This window comes from Amyelois transitella, chromosome 23 (genome assembly GCF_032362555.1).
Source record: "Amyelois transitella isolate CPQ chromosome 23, ilAmyTran1.1, whole genome shotgun sequence".
Taxonomy (NCBI): Eukaryota; Metazoa; Arthropoda; class Insecta; order Lepidoptera; family Pyralidae; genus Amyelois; species Amyelois transitella.
Genome location: NC_083526.1, coordinates 6943929 through 6965831, shown reverse-complemented (window position 1 = coordinate 6965831; position 21903 = coordinate 6943929). Strand labels below are relative to the sequence as shown.

Below are 21903 nucleotides of genomic sequence, written 5' to 3'. Positions count from 1 at the left end.
CTGACTCTATTAATCAATACCTTAGCATACAATTTGCCGACGACGCTAAGCAGGCTTATACCACGATAATTTTTGCTGTCCAGCTGTGACCCTTTTCCCTTGTAAAGTGGCACGATAACAGCCTTACACCAATCTTTTGGTACTCGGCCGCTTCTCCAACACAAATTGAAAAGGCAGTACAACTGACTAGCTACTACGCCTTTTCCTGCTTTAAGCATCTCGACCGACACTCTATCACACCCAGCAGCCTTTCCCGCTTTCATACTCTTAAGTGCTTCCACAATTTCGAACACGTAAGGATAGTAGCAAGTAAAAATCCATAGTCTCTGCCTACTCCAATGGGAGACAGGCGTGACGGTGTGTATGTATGTATGTATGTATGTGCCACTTCACAGCAGCAATGCGCTTCGGAAGCGGTAGTAGTTATAATTAGATTTAAGTGATGTTACGTCCTTGTATCCAATTTTGAAAATAAATCTATTCCATTCTATTCAACCAATGTTGTGAAACCAAACGTTTTGACAATTATTAAGCGATATGAAGTATCCTATTATAATGAACTAGCTTTCCGCCCGCGGCTTCGCCCACGTGTAATTCGGTTATATATAGCGTTTTTTAATGATCTCGACAGGGCTTTTTCTTCCACAGGCTGAATGACGGTAACGAAACCATAGCGCGATCTATCTCGATGCCAACGCCATCTATCGAGCATCGAGACAACTCGTGATAGTTAATAGAAAATAAAATTCGGGTGTTTTATTTATGCATACCGATTACGCCGAGATTTATGGACCGATTTACGTGATTCTTTTTTTGTTCGGTAGAGTATACTTTCAAGTTGGTCCCGTTGTTACCTAGTCAGGATCTGATGATGGTATTCCAGGGAAATCAAGGGCAAACCTCAAATTTACAGGCAATTACGTTTTTGACAATTTCATAGATCTGTTTAAGTATTTGCGTCTGATAGTCATCATCCCATGTGAATGAGCTGATGATGGAAGGTACAACTCCTCAACGGTTAGGAGTTGAAAGAAATTCTTACGAAGTTATACGTACATGTGAGGGTATTAGGTTGACCTGATAATAAAAAGTAAATCTCATTAACGTTAAGAATTTAGGTGAAAATGGATGCGGACAAATTTCGTAGCTGTTTGTATGGGTAGTGTTAACACAAAATAGGGATTTAAAGGCGTGATGTTATTAATGTTATGCATGTATGTACATAATTATGTATGTTAAAGAGACGACTGAAAGTTGTCATACAAAGTCTTTTTTTTTAAGGATGGGAAATCATCAAATGACCTCTCCCGCTCTGGGTGGAACGGAAGGGAGTGTCAGACTTTTACTGACTAAAACCCACCTCGTTCCTTCAGTTGCCCTTTGCGTTCCGGTATCTCGTTAGAACTTTCCCGCAGCCCCGACTCAGTTTATCCCGTTTCCCCCCCCTTGGGGGTTGACATTTCAAAAATCCCTTCTTAGTGCTCACTTATGTTACTAAAGGAACCTCTGTTCAAAATCTCAGACTCCTATACCGAGCGGTTTCGGCTGTGCGTTAATAAATCAGTCACCCAATCGCACCCCCTAAATCACGATTGGAGGGTAGTTTGAAAAAACTTATAATGTCAAACATATTTACTTGCCTATGTACGTGTTTATGCCAAGTTTCAAGTTTATAAACCCAAGGAATAAGATTTTTCATAGAAACGTTTTTACCCTTTTTCCCCCCCTTGGGGGTTGAATTTCCAAAAATCCTTTCTTAGTGCTCCCCTACATATCCCAAGGAACCTACATTCCAAATTTCAGCTGTCTACGACCAGTAGTTTCGACTGTGCGTTGTCTGTCAGTCAGTCACTCAGTAACGGAAGAGTTTTATATATAAAGATAAAAAAATTTAATTTGAATTCATTCTATTCTATTCAATACCCATACTTTTGCCCCCTCAGAGGCGTGATGATTCAAAAATATAATCTTTTTTGTATTGGTGCCGGGAACCACACGGACACACAAAAAAGAATAGGACCACTCCATCTCTTTCCCGTGGATGTCGTAAAAGGCGACTAAGGGATATGCTTACAAACTTGGGATTCTTTTTTAGGCGATGGGCTAGCAACCTGTCACTATTTGAACCTCAATTCTATCATTAAGCCAAATAGCTGAACGTGGCCATTCAGTCTTTTCAAGACTATTGGCTCTGTCTACCCCGCAAGGGATATAGACGTGACCATGTGTATGTATGTATATAATCAAACTGTTTTTTATCTCTTTCACAGGAACTTAATATCAGTTATAATATGGGTGATACGTATGGCGGACAACGGCGAAGTGGCTCTGAAACGTCTGCTCACGTGTATGAAGTGTGTGGAGAGCTTAATGCGAATAATAGTGCGCAGTCGACAGCTGAGAAGTGTGCTGGGAGATGTCGCCACTGATCGATATTTTAAGTCGCATTTTGAGGTTAGTTTCTTTTCTTTACTTTCTCCTTCTCTTTTTTTGGCTTCTACGTTTTCACCCTTCTGAAGATATGTCCAGGGCGCGCCTTAGACCATTATCCTGGATTTGGTGAGTCAGGTTTTTAAACGAAGTGATTCCCGTCTGACCTCCACAATCTTTGAAGGGGAAACTAAACTATGTTGGATCATACGGAAAAATTGCACTAGGTCAATATTCGTTTATTCGCTTTTTACGAAATCGATGCGATAGAGATGGAGTGGTCATATAAAATGCCGAAAATTTTACGAACACTCTTTTATTCGCATATGTAATAGTGAGACGGCTGAGAAGTGTTTCGGTCTATCCCTTAGTCGCCTTTTACGACATCCATGAGACCACGAGATGGAATTATCCTATTCTTTTTTTTATCGGTGCCGGGAATAACCACACGGCACATATAAATGTATGTATTGAGGTACGTAGAATTCACAAAAAGTTCAAATATTATTGCTCCAATATATTGCCGTGTGGTTCCCGCCACCAATACAAAAAGAATAGGACCACTCCATCTCTTTCTCATGGATGTCGTAAAAGGCGACTAAGGGATAGGCTTACAAACTTGGGATTCTTAGTTAGGCGATGGGCTAGCAACCTGTCACTATTTGAATCTCAATTCTATCATTAAGCCAAACAGCTGAACGTGGCCGTTCAGTCTTTTCAAGACTGTTGGCTCTGTCTACCCCGCAAGGGATATAGACTTGACCATATGTATGTATGTATGTATATTGTTCCAGGACCTACTGGAAGCATTGGTGTGGCTGATGCGCTGCGGCGACTACGCCCTCACGTGCCAGGGCTCCGCGCTCAAGTACCTGCCGCACGCCGTGCCGCACATCGTCACCGTCTACCCCCACGCGGAGCTCAGGTCGGCTGCCTATCCCATTCCCTCTACAGGTTCTCTGCCCACCCCTCAGGGAAAGAGGCGTGATTTTATGTATGTATGTATGTTCTAGGGTCAGGTCAAAAGTACCCGAAACGGCCGAGCTTGTATGAAGAGAGTTAAGAATGTGGATGAAGCGAAGGAGGTATGCAGAGATCGTGGCAAGTGGAAAGAGGTAGTCTCTGCCTACTCCTCCGGGAAAGAGGCGTGATTTTATGCATGTATGTATGTGTGTATGTTCTAACCCCCTTTCAGTTCGATATAGCTGGACTTGTTATTATTACGACGGCCTCTGTGGCGCAGCGGTAGTGCGCTTGTCTGTGACCCGGGACGGGTTCGAATCCCGGCTAGGGCGTGATGAAAAAAGAACTTTCCATGATTGGCCTGGGTCTTGGATGTTTATCTATATAAGTATTTGTTGTAAAATACAGTATCGTTGAGTTAGTATCTCGTAACACAAGTCTCATCGAATTTGAAAGTAAATTCCGATTACTTTATTCCAGCGCGTTCTTCGTCCGAGCGTTAAGCGCCCTGTCAATGTGCAAGCTGAGCAAGCAGCGCATGCTCGCGCTGCTGGAGCTGCTGCGCGGCCCGCTGTGCGCCGGCGCAGCCGCGCGGGCCGCGCTGCTGCCGCACCTGGCGCACACGGTCAGGTCGCTGCTCAAGGACAAGGCGGAGGTGAGTTTGGGGGGAGGGGACTATATAGTACATGGGTAGGGATGGTAGGTTGATGAATTTTAGATTTGGTAGGTTAAGAAAAAAGGGGGTAGAGGATGGTGGGTTAAGATTTTGTGGACACGTTAGGTCCTTGTTTTCAGGAAGCAGTTTAATTCATGTCAAAGATATAAAATAACGATCAATTTCTTTTTTTTTTTTAATAAGCGACAGTTTTGTGTAATATCGATATGAAAGATTTCTCAAGTCAAGATTTCTTTAAATTTTAAAAACGTATATATTTTAATTTTTATGATGTGAGATAAGTAAAACAAAAGTTTTTTTATGCTTAAAATAATGTAATATCTCTACCCGTGTACTCATATTATACATAAAAAAAATACATATACGTCAGTAAATTTTATTAAAACACACTAACACACATTAAAACTTCATTCATACATAATTCTCACTTAAACCAATTACTTGACCCGACATTTTCGAATCAATATATTAAAAATTACAGAAACACAATTTAGTATCTTACGGCAATATATTTAAGACTGCCTTTAAGTACGCTCAAATTTTAGTACGAAGTAATTCCGTTTCTTAATGACATTTTGATATTATTATTAGTTTATTCAATAAAAAAACAAACTCAAACAAGTAGAAATAGCGTTTAGAAACTTTCTGATAACTTGTCTAATTGTTTGAATTATTCATTCATTCAGGACGATTAAATTAAGCCAAGTGGCATACGCGCTTGAACTTTGTAGGAGGTAAAGTAAGCGTTAAGTAGAAAAATAACATTTGCTCGTGTGAAACAATAAACAATGTATAAATCTCATCTTCATTTAACTCAGTCGCCTTCTTCACAGCACGGCGACACTGTCTCTTTTAAAAGCTGTACGTAAAAACTTTGTATGAAAATTTGAGCGTACTTAGGAATATTCTGGTATATTTTTTTTTTGTGGTAACCGACCCAGTGTTGTCCCGGAAAGGATTTGTATAAATAACATTATGTCCGTCTGTACGTCCACCTTTGAATGAGCACTGGCACACTGAAATTGGTATGTATGTTATGGATTCACGTCGTTTTGGGATGCTGGTTGGATCTTTTTTTTATGGTTCAATCATTTTGTGCAACACTTAAATATATATTTGGTAATTATATATGATAATACTGTTAAAATCTTTGAAATTTATTATCAAATTACGTAAAAACTAATGACAACTAACTCGAGGTAACGCTTTTTTGACGGAGAAACTTATTCTTGAATTTTTTCTTTTTTAATATTATTATATTTAAAAAATGGGTACCATTTTTATTATGAGCAATACTTCAAAGTTTCTACCCTTTTTACTCCGGATTCATTGTCATGAAGTATAATTAAATTTTATTTACGAATACGTAAAAGATAGATTACATAGTTAAGCACACAAATTCTGCCATCTGACCCGTAATCTGCACATCAATTTAAGTTTTCATTTATTTTCAAACTTAATTTTTTTTTACCTCTCATTCTCGGTTTCTATCTCATTAGAATCAAGTTTTAAACAATAAAATGCCGTGATTAAATTAAACTAAATTTATGATGCAATCGTGATGGATTAGTTAATATAATAAAGGTCCAACTGGAATCCCAAACGAGACCCTATCTCCGGAATGCGTCACACCAACCGCCAGCAGGTAAGCGCGCATGTTGATGCATGTGAGAAATAGCACTTATGTGTATAGTTGTCTAAGTGATAACAAGGGAATGTAGTTTACTTTGTCAAAAAATTACTACGTGAGCTTACAAAAAACGATTTAAGAAACTTAATAACTTGTGTGCTGTGTCATTAGGGTTCACTAAATAGTTGCTCTTGATTATTGTTTGAGCTTGACACTTGTAAAGCTACGCGATAATTAACTTCTTGTGTTTAGTTAATAACTACCTTAAAATCTTAAAATTTATGTAAGAAAACAATGCCAAGGATGATCGGTTTTGTTGAGAAACCTTGAGAAAATATCTTATACAATTATTTTAGCTGTCTTTCAGGAATATTCAGAAAACTCTTAGACATATTATTAGGAAAATAATACTAAAAAAGAACAATAAGGTTCGTAAGTACTTGGTATACTCCAATAACAAACGTCAACACTTAAAATGCTTTAAATTACTTTTTGTTTTCGAATAACATCAGGTTGTATAGTAAATTTATAAATTTGAATGTATGAAGTTTAGATTCACTGGAGTATTTCATCGTGGAATGAAAATAGATATTATTTAACAGCATAATAATGTAATTTTTTTTTTCCATTCCCATAAATTCTCCACCCTGATTGATGTTAAACTTTACTTGCTTACTTATATTCAATTGATCATTTGATAATTTCAATTTCAATAATAATATCTCGTTTAAGCATGCCTACTTAACAGCTGTTTGTCACTAACATACTAGAACTTAATTAGAATATAAAAAAAGCATTTATTCAACTTAAATTAATCTTGTTTTTGGTTATATATTTTTTTAATGAAATTTCTGCATGATTGTATTGAATTATGTTACTACAGTAACTATTACCTGTTCAAATTGTAGTAAAGCGGCAAATTCTGGCTCTGCCGTGGATGTTACTATTCTTTTTTGACTTTTAAATGGATTTTTTTTAAGTCATACCATTTTCAATTATAATGAATAAATGCTTTGTTAAGGTCTGAATGTATTGGAAATTGTATTGAACATCATTATAATTTGAAACAGTGGAATAATGCTTTGTAGCCGATTCGGAATTTACGGAGATTTGCATACTTTTTCTTCTCTAAGCAGATGAAGAACTTTACCACCAGCATATCAAAAGCAATGCCATTTCTTGTAATATAAGTGTTTCCACTCCAAAGGAAATTCTCAATAACTTTTATCATATAGAAGCAATACGTTCAGACCGACCACCATTTTAGTAATACGAAAACAAGATGGCGCCCGCGTCGCACCCGCATCTTGAGATGTGCACACCGCTAACTACAATCACCGACTCAAATAATGTACCGTCACTTCAATTTTAAGATTAGTATCATGAAATTCAAACAATATGTCATTATAGTATTTCCATCAGAATTGTCTAAAATTATTCTTTTATGACACCAATTTTCTTATTTTATGCATAGCAGGCTATACATACAATGTTTTGGCTAAGTATTTAAAATCGCCTGAAATCAGGTTTGGTAATTCTCAAAGTACTGAATCTGTCTTTCTCATTTATTATTTTTAAGACAGAGACAGCACGACAATTTAAAACCATGTGATGAAAAATAAACCTGCAATATTAAGAAGGATTTTGTCAAATTATTCTAAATAGTCATCATGGTTGACATATTATATAGTCGCATAATAATAGTTTATGTATTTTTATTGTCTACTAACATTATATGTGTGTATGTGTGCGTGTGTGAGCATGTAGTGTTTCACGTTTAAGTACTACACGTGTTTAGTGTAAGCGCAGAAGGTTTGCGTTTGACATTGGCTGTCATTTTTTAAATAGTACGTGCCTTAATCCATTTTGTTCATTCATTCATTAGTTATCCAAACGGATTTTTGAGAAAATTACTAAAAGCAATAGGTTCCGCTGTTAGTGGAAAGTAAGATTTTGTGGTAAAAAACAAATTATTGATTGCTTTACACAAAAAGCTTTTGGAACAATCTGATAAAGTATTCTCTAGTCCACGAATAGATATAATAATCATATCACAGTCGTCAGTGGTATATTTGTAATTTATAAAAACAAAGTATAATTACAAAATATGGGGCCATCTTTCAAATAACCATTAGATGCAGTTTTTCAAAGAAACCTAATATAACTTTGATTGTTACTGTTTGTGGCATAGTTAAATTACTTTGAATCAGTAGCTAGAAAACTATGTTTTGGTCTAAAGGTTTGTGTGTGTTTTATGTGTTTCACTTTTACTAATATCACTTCCTAACCTGTCACCCGTTATCAACTCTCTTCAATTCCATCCTCAATATCTTTCACACTCTTATACACACCATCACACATAAACTTTCATTTCTTCAGTATATTTATGTACATATATCGATTTTCAACTGTAATTACATTTTAAGATAACGGTGAATTTTTCCGAATAACATTGCAACATTTTTTTTGATGTTGTTTAAAAGAAATTAAACAATTAATTCAGTAACGAGCGAGCACTAGATGTCGCTTGAAAAGTTAATCGTGTGCAAACTCATGATGTGTCGCATGTTTTACGCACAAGAGCTGTCAAACTGACGTTTTGAGCTGTCATTTTTATAATTTAGACGTCTGTTAGACGACATTTAATCACCTACATGAAATATATAAAAAGTACGGTCAAATTGAGAACCTACCTCTTTTTGACTTCGGTTAAAAATGTTATTAGTGTTGTATGAATGTTAATTCGTTCTGTCTACTTGACATTTTACCGTTTAATACACTTAATTGACGTTCCATAAGAGACAAGTTGACAGCTTGCGTGCGCATCGACTGGTCATTACAAAGTTTATTAGTACCTAAACCGCGTCGATATGAAAGCTAGAGTGAGAAATTTATAGATGATCGATCCATCAATTAATGTACATGTCAGTTTTACGAAGTATTTAATAATTCTTTTTCATTCAATATAAAAAATAAATTATACCATAGTTGAGAAGCGTCCGAATTGAATCGACTTCGCTCGTTTCATAAATTCTTTGTCAATTAATGTAATGACCAGTCTTTAATTTGATGTGCTTTCGAAAGATGCCCGAAAACGTTACTCCGGCAAAGCATTTCTTTTTTTCAATGGGTGATTGCTTTTTGTTCGTTCGTCGATAATTCGTTCATTTCATGTCAGAAATATGCGCACATAAAAAAATATCACAAAATTTTCATTTTATAATAAATTGACTACCTAACATAAAATCGTATTTCCGATTTAATTTTAGTAAAAGTAATAAAATGAAACAATACATCTGTTCTTTCTTGTCTTTCACAACTACTTACAATAAAAACCACTGGCAGTTTTGCAAATAAAAAAAAAAAAAATGCTTTGCCCCCGTAAAACTCCTGTCGGACGTCAGTCGCAAGCGTGTTCGGTGTGACAGTGGGACCGCGACGCGGCGCACAAGTCCCGCTCGGTGGACAAGGCGGCCAGGCTGCTCGGCGCCGACACAGCAAGGTTGCAGGACCACACGCACCGCCAGCAGATCGTATGTATACCCGTGTTCATGTTCTGGAAGCTTCTGGAAGGTAACATAATACAAACGCAAAAAAAGGTCAAATAGTCTGAGATCAGGGGAATTACCGATTGGTTCAATCACAATCGCTTGGTCTAAAATGGTCACTCAAGTCTATAAAGAGATCCGTTTTCTTTGTCATAATATAAGCTGTAATGTATATATCGTACCGTAAAACTAGAGCTTAATATTTTAAATATAGTAAACGCCTTTTTAATGCTTGTATTCCTGTGCAGCCAAGTCGGGGGATCTAAGGTTGGTATTTTAGTCTGTCGATACTTATTTTTATGAATGTTACGTTACATTTTTTATTCTTCAAAATATATGTTTGTCCCTTCGCGATCCTTTGAACGAATGTATTAAGATTAAATATATATTAGTGAAAATAATAAAGTATTAATATATGTATGTATGTAGCAAGAAATGTCAAAAAATTATAATTTCAAAGTATGTAGAGAATCTGACATTAGAATTTTTAAACCTAAATACTTGCAGATACTTCACAAACTGGATTATAAAGTTTTATTTTGATTTAAATATTTCATAAACCGTATTGTAGAATGATCTTTATCAGGCTTTCACATTTCAAATAATGATCTGTCATATAATTAAACCGAATTAATTAACATTTGTTCAGCTGGAACTCTGCATAGAAGCCCTTGGCGAGGTAATGGCCCTGTTAGCTCGAGATGACGTGGGCCCAGTCGACGCGGACAGGGGCGAGCTGGCGCGGTGCCTGCTGCCTACCGTGCTACACACCGCCACCGCCATGATGAGGGAGCGGGGCGGGGAGAGCGGGGAGTTCAATGACGACCCGCTATTGGTGAGAATCTGCCATTTATTGTAGTAGTTGATTAGAGTTTAATGAGACTATGAAAGAAAAGCGAACTGGCCAGATATATGTCGACTGTACTACACACCGCTACTGCCATCTTGAAACTCCAATGGTGATCCTCTCTGGTGAGAAACGAGATTATATATCCGCTGAAGCCATGTTTCTATGTTTTAAATGAGAACCGCTACCGCTTTGTTGAGGGAACGGGGTGGGGAGAGCGGGGAGTTCAATGACGACCCGCTTTTGGTGAGAATCTGCCATTTATTGTAGTAGTTGCTTAGAGTTTAATGAGACTATGAAAGAAAAGCGAACTGGCCAGATATATGCTGCCGACTGTACTACACACAGCCACTGCCATGTTGAGGGAGAGCAGAGACTTCAAAGACGAGCCTGTTTGGTGAGAAACGAGATTATATTCCGCTGAAGCTTAGTAAAGAGTAGATGTCTGCTGCCTACAGTGAGAACCGCTACCGCTTTGTTGAGGGAACGGGGTGGGGAGAGCGGGGAGTTCAATGACGACCCGCTTTTGGTGAGAATCTGCCATTTATTCTAGTAGTTGCTTAAAGTTAAATGAGGCTAATGGTATGAAAGAACTACAGAAGAAGTACTACACATCACTATGTTAGGGGAGATCAGAGACTTCAATGACGATCCTCATTGGTGAGAAACGAGATTATATTCCGCTGAAGCCATGTTTCTATGATTTAAGAAGTAAAGAGTAGATGTCTGCTGCCTACAGTGAGAACCGCTACCGCTTTGTTGAGGGAACGGGGTGGGAAGAGCGGGGAGTTCAATGACGACCCGCTTTTGGTGAGAATTTGCCATTTGTTGTAGTAGTTGCTTCGAGTTTAATGAGGCTATTGGTATGAAAAACGAATTGGCTTGATATCTGCTTCCGACTGTACTACACACCACTATGTTGAGGGAGACCAGAGACTTCAATGACGATCCTCTTTGGTGAGAAACGAGATTATATTCCGCTGAAGCCCTGTTTCTTGGTTTAAAAAGTAAAGAGTAAATGTCTGCTGTCAACGGTGTAAAACGCTACCGCTTTGTTGAGAGAACGACATGGTGAGAGTGGAGAGTTCAATGTAGACCCACTATTGGTGAGAATTGAAAAAGAGTTAAATGAGGTTATTGATGGTGAAATTGGTACTACACACGACGGCGTCTGTGGCGCAGCGGTAGTACGCTTGTCTGTGACATCGAAGGTCCCGGGTTCGAATCCCGGCCAGGACATGATGAGAAAGGAACTTTTTCTGATTGGGCTTGGTCTTGGATGTTTATCTATATAAGTATTTATTATAAAATATAGTATCGTTGTGTTAGTATCTCGTAACACAAGTCTCGAACTTACTTCGAGGCTAACACAAGAAGTGTAATTTGTCCCGTGTATAATTATTTATTAATAATCCGCTATTGGAGAGAAAACTTCAAATTATAAGTGGAATACCACACCACCATGTTTTTGCAAGGAAAGGAGATGGTTAATATTTTAGTTATCATAAATAAATGAGTGCTATAATTACTCGAGCCGTCATACCAAGACAAAATGTAGACCTGCCCCCATAGCATGGCTATCGCGACATCCAGTTTTACGTCATAATAAAAAGCGAAACAGCGATAGTTTTTCGCCTGGTAAAAGAAGCGTCGCACGTCATTTATAGAAGCTCCAGCAAATTAAAACTACCAATTTTTTTTATAACATTTAGTGACCTGAAAATTTATACTGAAATGTATACTTTTATTTCAGCGCCGTATCGTCTGCGTACTCCTAGATATGGTCCGTCAGATGTCCGAAGATCAATACATAATCCTCGTTAAAGCTTTAGAAGCTGAGAAAGTCGGCGGTTCGAGATCATTGGTGTGGGACGCGTTGTCGTTTCTACACTCTCTGCTGCAAAGACCTGTGTTCAGGCCGTACTGGGCTGATATGCTGCATTTACAGCATTATGTCATGTTACATGCTCTAAGGTTAGTAGGGGTTTCTTAAGGATTCCAACAGTAATTGTTGTGCGTTCTTGTCAGGATGAACAGGGCGTAAACTTAGTGGTTCAATAGTGACAATAGTGTAAGACAAGGATGTCTTGCGTCACTGTTCAACCTATTGATTGATTGTTTATTTGATAGAAAACGAGTCTGATAGTATTAAAAAGTTGAATTAATTCCTCGTCAATTTACTTTTCTATGCTGGCTCGGGTTGTATGTATGAAGCTTTAAATTTAATTTAAAGAAAAGTAAGGCTTGCAATTATTCAAATTCCCTTTTAACATTTTGTTAATGCTTTAACGTTGGGCGATGGGCTAGCAGCCTGTCACTATTTGAATATCAATTCCTCCATACAGCTGACCGTGACCTTTAACTCTTTTCAAGACTGTCGTCTCTATACACCCAACAAGAGATATAGATGTGATTAAATGTATGGTATATATATGTAACAAATTTAATTCCAGACTGCTGTCTATAACTCTTCGAGACCGCCTCCAATCAGTCGATATTACCGATACCGAATCGATAACGAACATCCACTCGATACTGCGCGAGTGGTTCCTCGCCCTGTCCGCTTTGGCCACGTCCCAGTACCTTCAGCTGGAGACGTTGACCGTGCCCAGGAGGCATAGGATCGTGACTTTGTACGGCGACCTCAGAAGGGGTGCAGCGCAGTTGTTTCAAGAGATGTGGTTCAGTCTTGGTGAGTAAAGGTTTTATTAACACATTTCATTAATCCATTAATTTAGTCACGTCTATATCCCTTGCGGGGTAGACAGAGCCTTGAAAAGACTGATAGGCCACGTTCAGCTGTTTGGCTTAATGGTAGAATTGAGATTCAAATAGTGACAGGTTGCTAGCCCATCGCCCAAGAGGAGAATCCCAAGTTTATAAGCCTATCCCTTAGTCGCCTTTTACGACATCCATAGGAACGAGATGGTGTGGTGTGTGAATGGTCCTATTCTTTTTTTTGTCTGAATTTACAAGGGCTGCATTAATAATAATATGTTATAATTGATTATACACTATCTCATTGGATTTAGAATAATATGTTATAATTGATTATACACTATCGCATTGGATTTATTCTGCAATGGTAGATGTAAGAAAGTGAATAAATAAATAAATTTCCTCAATTTAATATCAGGTGAACACCGCCGCGCCTTCATACCGTGCCTGGTGGGTCCACTGCTGGAAGTCAGCTTGTTGCTGGACGAGGAGGTGTGGAACACAACTATACCATTGTTCTTCGATATGATGCAGACTGAATATACTCATAGTATACAGGCTGGGTTCACTGGTAAGTGGTGACGGCCTCTGTGGCGCAGCGGTAGTACGCTTGTCTGTGACACCAAAGGTCCCGGGTTCGAATCCCGGCCAGGGCATGATGAGAAACGAACTTTTCTGATTGGCCTGGGTCTTGGATGTTTATCTATATAAGTATTTATTATAAAATATAGTGTCGTTGAGTTGGTATCTCGTAACACAAGTCTCGAACTTGCTTCGAGGCTAACTCAATTTGGTAAGTCTATTTCTGTCAATGAAGCACTCCGTTAATAGTATCAATTGATCTATTGTATAAAATATTGGTATTATTTTCGGTATACATTACATAAGTATACATTTAAGAGCATTTTTTTTTTGTTAAACAAATAAGTGTTGTTTTTTTGTGTGTAGCAAATCAAATAAGTGATTTATCTATCTATAAGAGTGGAACACAACTCGTATAGTACCGAAGGTATTTTGCACGTTTTTCTTTAAAAAAAATTTTGACAGAAAATATGATGCAGTCTTAACCCTTTAAGTTTTAATAACCCTAATGGTGACCAAACGACTGACATTTTAAATCCGAATAAAGTCGTTACAAAATCGGTTTCCCAAACATATCAGCGAAGTGAAATATTTGTATATATTGTCTTTTGTTTTATCGTAATACTCATTAGCGTAACTGACCTTGTTTCTCGATTCTAAGCGTAAATTAAGTTTATTACATAGGTTTTGTTACAGTTATCGGTTTGTATTAAAATATTTGCATGCTACAATCAATGGTTGATAGAAGTAGTAACTAACACTGCAGCATTTTCATCGGACGTCAATTTACATATTATATAGATATCTTAAATCTAAATCGTGGTCGAATGCACGTTGTCTACATTAAAAAACATTTAATTAATGTAGAACTAATAATGTCAATACGAATATTTCGTCAAATAAAATATTCTACAGATGGCCACCTCCGAGACTTGGAGAGCGAGTTGATCGACAAGTTGGACGTGCTAGTGGAGAGGGGGCTGGGCTCGGGGGCGTGGCGCGCGCGCTTCGTTCAGCTGTGCGGCGCGCTGTGCGGCGCGGCGGGCGGGGTGCTGCGGGCCGCCGCCGGGGCCCTAGTAGCAGCCGCGGCCAGGCAGCTCGACACGCTGCTGCGGTACCGCGAGGCGGCCAGGAGGTCCGCGACCCCCCACAGGATGTTGCTCACCACGCAAGTGCTGGATTTCTACAGGCAGATCGATAGGCCGCATATGTATATTAGGTGAGTGTTCGTGTGTGTTCGTGTGTGTTTCTTGATAGTAGACACGCTGCTGCGGTACCGCGAGGCGGCCAGGCGGTCCGCGACCCCCCACAGGATGTTGCTCACCACGCAAGTGCTGGATTTCTACAGGCAGATCGATAGGCCGCACATGTATATTAGGTGAGTGTTCAGGATCGTATTACAGTATTCGGATCAGCAACCAGGTGGTACTGCGTACGTGTGGCGGCGGCGGCAACCTCCCCTGTTCGCAACTGCGCAAGCGCATACGGAATTGTTAAAACAAGCGCCGATTACAAGGGCAATAAAAGCTATGAACGGGGTCGCTAATAGCATAGACTTGTTCAACTGTACTTTGACTGAGTTCACAGTCTCGATAAGTACACAAATAATTTGCTTAATATAATTGTAATTTAATTAGCTACTCTATCGCATTGGGTAACACTGTAATGATAGGGTTGGTTATTGTCAATAAATAAATAAATATTGTTCGTGTGTGTTTCGTGAGTTTTTGAATGTATTGTCTTGTTGAGGGACGCAAATGTATCTTCAGTCTTTTCGACAGGGTGAATTTTTATTTGTTAAGGATAAATTAGTAATAAAACTGCAAAATAAAATAATTAATTGTGTTCAAAACGTTAAATTCTTAGGAGTACATATCGACTCAGACTTGAACTGGAAAACAGAACTTGAAGCTGTAGAAAAATCAATTAATTCTTCATGTTATGCAATCCGTAGTCTCAGAGACGAATTGACAACTCAACAGCTGAAGGTAGTGTACTATGCATTAGTCGAGTCAAAACTGCGTTATAGCATAGCATTTTGGGGGAACAGTTTTAAATGTAATCTGCAAAGAGCCTTTATAGCTCAAAAAAGGGCTATACGCGCCATGACGAGAATTCCACCTTGGGAGTCTTGTGTAAGTTTTTTTAAAAAATTAGAAATTTTAACTGTACCTAGTCTGTATATCCTGGTCCTTTTAAATAACTTTTATAAAGAAAGGCATCTCTACGAGTCTGAAGAAGAAATGATTGAGAGAGAAAACAGCCGTAGAAAGAACTTAAGGACAGGAATACATCCTACTCTAAGAGTGATAACGCAAGGTGTACGTTTCCAAACAGTGGTTTTTTTCAACAAGTTGCCTATAGAATTAAAGGCTATACGCAGTCGAAACATTTTTAATAAAAAGTTGAGGGCCCTTCTTGTTAAAAAATGTTGTTACTCCCTAAGTGAATTTTAATTTAATTTAATGTATGTAAGTAAGTAGTAACATTATATTTTATTTTTATAAGTACCTAGATTTAAGATTTTTTATAAATTCGAACACAATATTTTTTGTTTACCGAATAAATAAATAAAAAATAAAATAAATAAATGTTCACACCATGTTTTGAAGATGAAACTGAGGAGTTTTTCATGAAAAAATAAAGCGGAAAAAATTTTTAATAGTGGGGAGCTTTAGTAGCAGCCTCTGCGACATATGGAGACTCTGGCAGGAAATGAAACTAAAACAATCAAATGATTGACATAAGAAATTTCATCAGTCAGTTCAACTTTGGAAGCGGACATGACGAACAGACAGACTTTCCCATTTATAATATTAGCTAGCTTTTTGCGGGTAAAAGCTTCGTTCGCGCGAATTAAGATGATTTGTTTTTTCTCAATATTAGATGGAAGATTCTCAATAGTGAGAAACAAATTGAAACATAATTGTCAAATAATGTTCTTTTTCTAAAGGTATGTCCACAAACTGGCGAAGATGCATCACGATGCCCAACAGTGGGCCGAAGCTGGCCTCTCACTCAGACTCCACGCGAAGTTGCTGCTGTGGACTCACGAACCTTTGCCTCCACGCCTGAGGCATCCGACCTTGGAGCTACAACATTCCACTCAGAGGGAACTTAAAGTAAGACCTAGTTTTGTAGCTCAACATACACATACAAACATATGGTCACGACTATGTCCCTAGCGGAGTAGACAGAGCCAGTAGTCTTGAAAGGACTGAATGGCCACGTTCAGCTATTTGGCTTAATGATAGAATTGAGATTCAATTAGTGACAGGTTGCTAGCCCATCGCTTAAAAAAGAATCCCAAGCTCAAATTTCATGTATTTTATCTAGGAATGTCCGTAAACACGGCTTTCTTTTAGAATAATAGCTCAAGACACAGATGGCGCTGTCTTCAACAGTTATTCGCAAGTCACCATTTACTTCACATGAGTTTATTAGAAATTCCTCTTCCTACACTCTGTAAAATATATCTGGAACGAACAATAGGACGGAGTGAGTGAAAACATCGTCAGGAAACCTGCACATGTGACCGAATTGGGTTACCTTGCTCGTTGCTACCTTGTTGATGAGTCAGATGGGAGTCGCTTCGTGTAAAAACCTTACTCACCTAATCTAGGATCCATAGTCGTAAAAGACGGGCTCTAACTAAAGATGGGCTCCTCTCCAGAGAGGTGAGGATGTAACCGGTACAAACGCCAGGAAGAAGAAGGTGCGAAAATGTATGCATTTGACATCTGCACTGCAATAGATCATATTTTACGGAGTTAAGAAATCGTGCAACTGTTCTAGATAAATATTTCTAATTAAATCACATACACTAAGCTGTGTTTAACAGTAATTTTACCATTTCCCATTTTATTCTCATTAGCATTTTTCTACCGTAAAATAGCGCAACAGTTCTCAAGTAATATACTTGTTATTAGATTACTAATGAAAAACACAGATGGCGCTGTACTCATTAATCAATCGTTCCCCATTTTTCCTGCACAGGAATTCCTCTACCTAGAAATCGCTGAACTCCTAAACCGCGGCCGCCAATGGGAGCTCGCCGTGGAAATTGTCAAAGAGCTGGTATCGGTCTACGAAGAAGAGGCCCTGGGCTACGGACCCCTGGCAGAGCTGCACAGCCAGCTGGCCGGTTTGTACGAGGCCATGCTGAGGAAGCCCAGATACCACCCGAGTTACTTCAGGGTCATTTATTACGGGAACGGGTTCCCGCCCCACTTGAGGGAGGAGCATGTGAGTACATAAAGACATGTTGTCGCGTCTATATCACTTACGGGGTAGACAGAGCAGACACTTGAAAAAAAGCCTGAAAGGTCACGTTCAGCTGTATCCTCTTATATATTTATGTATTGTCAGACTAAAATGTGTTGCGTCACCTTGGCTGTAATAGTAAAAATCAAGGTCTTCGACTGATCTTTATAACATAATCATTTCCGTGGTGTACAGGGTAGACATCAAGATAAGTGAGAGCCTACAGCCTCAAAAAGACTGCGAAATTACTGATCCTAATGTTTTTTCTTCGCCGTGTGGTTCCCGGCACCAATAAAAAGAAGGAATAGGACCACTTCATCTCGTTCCCATGGATATCGTAAAAGGCGACTAAGGGATAAGCTTATAAACTTGGGATCCTTCTTTGTCTTTTCGGAACTGTTGGCTCTGTCTACCCCGTGGGGGATGGGGACGTGATCATATGTATGTATGTATGTATGTTTTTCCTCCAGGGTTTTGTCTACCGGGGCAACGAATTCGAACAGTTGCCCGATTTTAAGGAGCGTTTGCTGGACGAATGGCCCGACGCTGAAGTTTTGACGAAATTGGACGCGCCAGGGGAAGAGATAACGCAGTCCGATAAGCAGTGTATCCTTTTCAACACGTACATACATATGGTCACGTCTATATCCCTTGCGGGGTAGACAGAGCCAACAGTCTGGAAAATACTGATAGGCCACGTTCAACTATTTGGCTTAATGATAGAATTGAGATTCAAATAGTGACAGGTTGCTAGCCCATCGCCTAAAGAAGAATCCCAAGTTTGTAAGCCTATCCCTTAGTCGCCTTTTACGACATCCATGGGAAAGAGATGGAGTGGTCCTATTCTTTTTTTCAATGGTGCCGGGAACCACACGGCACTTTTACTCCACACTCCTTATTAAAAAAGGTTCTCGATCTGACCTATATGTATGTTTGTCCGCGATTTTCTCGCGTTTCGCCGAACCGATTTTGATGTGGTTTTCAGGAAAGTGTTTTTCTTATTATTATATACACGTTTGAGAAGGTTTCCAAAATTTGTCCGACTTCAAAACTCCTTAACAGACTATGATAGATTTACAAATCAACGCGGTGGAACCACTACTCAGTGACAAGTTGAAGCGGTTGTCAGACAAGCCGGTTTCCGAGCAAGTCCTCTCCTATTACAAGCACAACAGCGTGCACAAATTCGTGTTCTCAAGACCGTTCCATAAGCCGGGTGAGTGTTTCTCTCTCTCTCTCTGTTTCTATTGGGTCGTCTCTCTCTCACTCCTAGCTGAAAGTCCTAAATATCTTTTTGTATGTGTATGCAAAACTTTGTTTTACATACATACATATGGTCATGTCTATATCCCTTGCGGAGTAGAAGGAGCCAACAGTCTTGAAAAGACTGAATGGTCACGTTCAGCTATTTGGCTTAATGATAGAATTGAGATTCAAATAGTGACAGGTGGCTAGCCCATCGCCTAAAAAAGAATCCCAAGTTTGTAAGCCTATCCCTTACTACCTACTACCTACTTTGTTTTATTTTGTCCCTTTCTTATTATTTAGACACATGTCACGTCTGGAATAGTGAGAGCTATTGAGGTCGTTCCGTAAGGTAGGTATATCGACATATAAATCACGTCTTTATCCCTTGCGGGGTAGATAAAGTTCTCGTAGACTTTTCAAGTCAGGTAATCATAAAATCTCCTTTTCAAAGACACACATTGATGTCTATACCCTTTGATTTTGATAAAATTGTGCCAAAAAACTAAAATACATATGTAGTTGCAAAATAAAAAACTTTTGTAGTTTTCAAATTAATAAATTATTAAAAAAAAGTAGTTTTCCAAAATCTTCATTTGGCAGCATTGAATTATCAATGTTAGTATCTTTATAACAAAACACTGATTTTATATTATACACTAGCTGTGCCCGCGACTTCGTCTGCGTGGAATAGTTATTTTGGGTATCATTGGGCTTCAATGATCAATATGATTAATTTTCCTCGTTTTTTTTTTTACATTTTCCATTATTTCTTCGCTCCTAATAGTTGCAGCGTGATGATAAATAACCTAAAGCCCTCCTCGATAAATGGTCTATTCAACACAAAAAGATTTTTTTTCAATTCGAACCAGTAGTTCCTGAGATTAGCGCAACAAACAAACTCTTCAGCTTTATAATATTAGTATCGATTTATACTTTTTACAGATGAATCGATGAACGGGTCCAGTGATGATTTGAGCCAGAACGAATTTGCGACGAGATGGCTCGAGAGAACCGAGTTGGAAATCAGCGAGAAATTGCCAGGTATGATATGTTTTGTTCAGATACCGTCATATTTTTTATAATAATAAATGATTAGGTCTTCAGGTCAACGAAAAAAATTAACACTTATTGCAAGTAATTATGTACTAATGATTTTTTCTGTGTTATATACATTGCTTTGTTGTTAAAACATAATCACGTCTATGCGGGTATACACCCTTGCGGGGTAGACAGAGCCATTTGTTATCAAAAGACTGAAAGGCCACGTTCAGCCGTTTGGCGTAATGATAGAATTTAGATTCAAATAGCGACAGGTTACTAGCCCGTTGCCTAAAAGAGGAGTCTCAAGTATATACGCCTTTCCCTTGGGGAAAGATCGGGACTTAAGTAATGATTCAATACCGAAGTAAAGGGTCACCTTTTGTTTCGTCAGAAAATGGGAATCTGTCTGTGACACCTGAGGTCTCGGGTTCATATTCCAGCCAGGGCAAGATGAAAATTTCTCAGATCGGTCGAGGTTATGAATGTTTATCTTTATAAGTATTCATTATAAAATATAGAATCGTTGAGTTAGTATCTTGGAAAGTCGTCTCGAACTTACTTCAAGACTAACTCCCGTATATATTTATTTATCATAATTGAACTTCAACCCACTACCAGGCATCCTGAAGTGGTTCCGAGTGGTGGACCACCGCACGTACTGGGTGTCGCCGCTGGAGGCCGCCGTGGAGGCGCTGCGGGACTTCAACCGCGCGCTCCGGGCGCTCGTGCTCAGCGCGCGGGCGCCCGACGCTCCGCTGCAGCCGCTCACCATGAGGCTGAATGGTGAGAAACCATTGATATATATATATATATATAGTGACGTCTGTATCGCTCTATGATAGAAGAGGCCGCCGTGGAGGCGCTGCGGGACTTCAACCGCGCGCTCCGGGCGCTCGTGCTCAGCGCGCGGGCGCCCGACGCTCCGCTGCAGCCGCTCACCATGAGGCTGAATGGTGAGAAACCATTGATATATATATATATATATAGTGACGTCTGTATCGCTCTATGATAGAAGAGGCCGCCGTGGAGGCGCTGCGGGACTTCAACCGCGCGCTCCGGGCGCTCGTGCTCAGCGCGCGGGCGCCCGACGCTCCGCTGCAGCCGCTCACCATGAGGCTGAATGGTGAGAAACCATTGATATATATATATATATATAGTGACGTCTGTATCGCTCTATGATAGAAGAGGCCGCCGTGGAGGCGCTGCGGGACTTCAACCGCGCGCTCCGGGCGCTCGTGCTCAGCGCGCGGGCGCCCGACGCTCCGCTGCAGCCGCTCACCATGAGGCTGAATGGTGAGAAACCATTGATATATATATATATAGTGACGTCTGTATCGCTCTATGATAGAAGAGGCCGCCGTGGAGGCGCTGCGGGACTTCAACCGCGCGCTCCGGGCGCTCGTGCTCAGCGCGCGGGCGCCCGACGCTCCGCTGCAGCCGCTCACCATGAGGCTGAATGGTGAGAAACCATTGATATATATATATATAGTGACGTCTGTATCGCTCTATGATAGAAGAGGCCGCCGTGGAGGCGCTGCGGGACTTCAACCGCGCGCTCCGGGCGCTCGTGCTCAGCGCGCGGGCGCCCGACGCTCCGCTGCAGCCGCTCACCATGAGGCTGAATGGTGAGAAACCATTGATATATATATATATAGTGACGTCTGTATCGCTCTATGATAGAAGAGGCCGCCGTGGAGGCGCTGCGGGACTTCAACCGCGCGCTCCGGGCGCTCGTGCTCAGCGCGCGGGCGCCCGACGCTCCGCTGCAGCCGCTCACCATGAGGCTGAATGGTGAGAAACCATTGATATATATATATATATAGTGACGTCTGTATCGCTCTATGATAGAAGAGGCCGCCGTGGAGGCGCTGCGGGACTTCAACCGCGCGCTCCGGGCGCTCGTGCTCAGCGCGCGGGCGCCCGACGCTCCGCTGCAGCCGCTCACCATGAGGCTGAA

The 21903-nt window shown here is 39.9% G+C and overlaps 1 protein-coding gene across 1 annotated transcript in view; it reads left to right on the top strand.

Moving 5' to 3' along the window:
* Positions 1 to 21903, top strand: part of LOC106129286 (dedicator of cytokinesis protein 1) — a 60947-nt gene that overhangs the window by 26821 nt on the left and 12223 nt on the right. Inside the window, exons 17-31 of the mRNA XM_060950917.1 lie at positions 2271 to 2454; positions 3225 to 3355; positions 3874 to 4048; positions 9128 to 9232; positions 9897 to 10082; positions 11848 to 12068; positions 12548 to 12786; positions 13231 to 13383; positions 14310 to 14613; positions 16348 to 16516; positions 17391 to 17639; positions 18128 to 18263; positions 18730 to 18873; positions 19848 to 19946; positions 20565 to 20729. Coding sequence (XP_060806900.1) covers positions 2271 to 2454; positions 3225 to 3355; positions 3874 to 4048; positions 9128 to 9232; positions 9897 to 10082; positions 11848 to 12068; positions 12548 to 12786; positions 13231 to 13383; positions 14310 to 14613; positions 16348 to 16516; positions 17391 to 17639; positions 18128 to 18263; positions 18730 to 18873; positions 19848 to 19946; positions 20565 to 20729 — 2660 coding nt within the window. The remainder of the gene's footprint in view (positions 1 to 2270; positions 2455 to 3224; positions 3356 to 3873; positions 4049 to 9127; positions 9233 to 9896; positions 10083 to 11847; positions 12069 to 12547; positions 12787 to 13230; positions 13384 to 14309; positions 14614 to 16347; positions 16517 to 17390; positions 17640 to 18127; positions 18264 to 18729; positions 18874 to 19847; positions 19947 to 20564; positions 20730 to 21903) is intronic.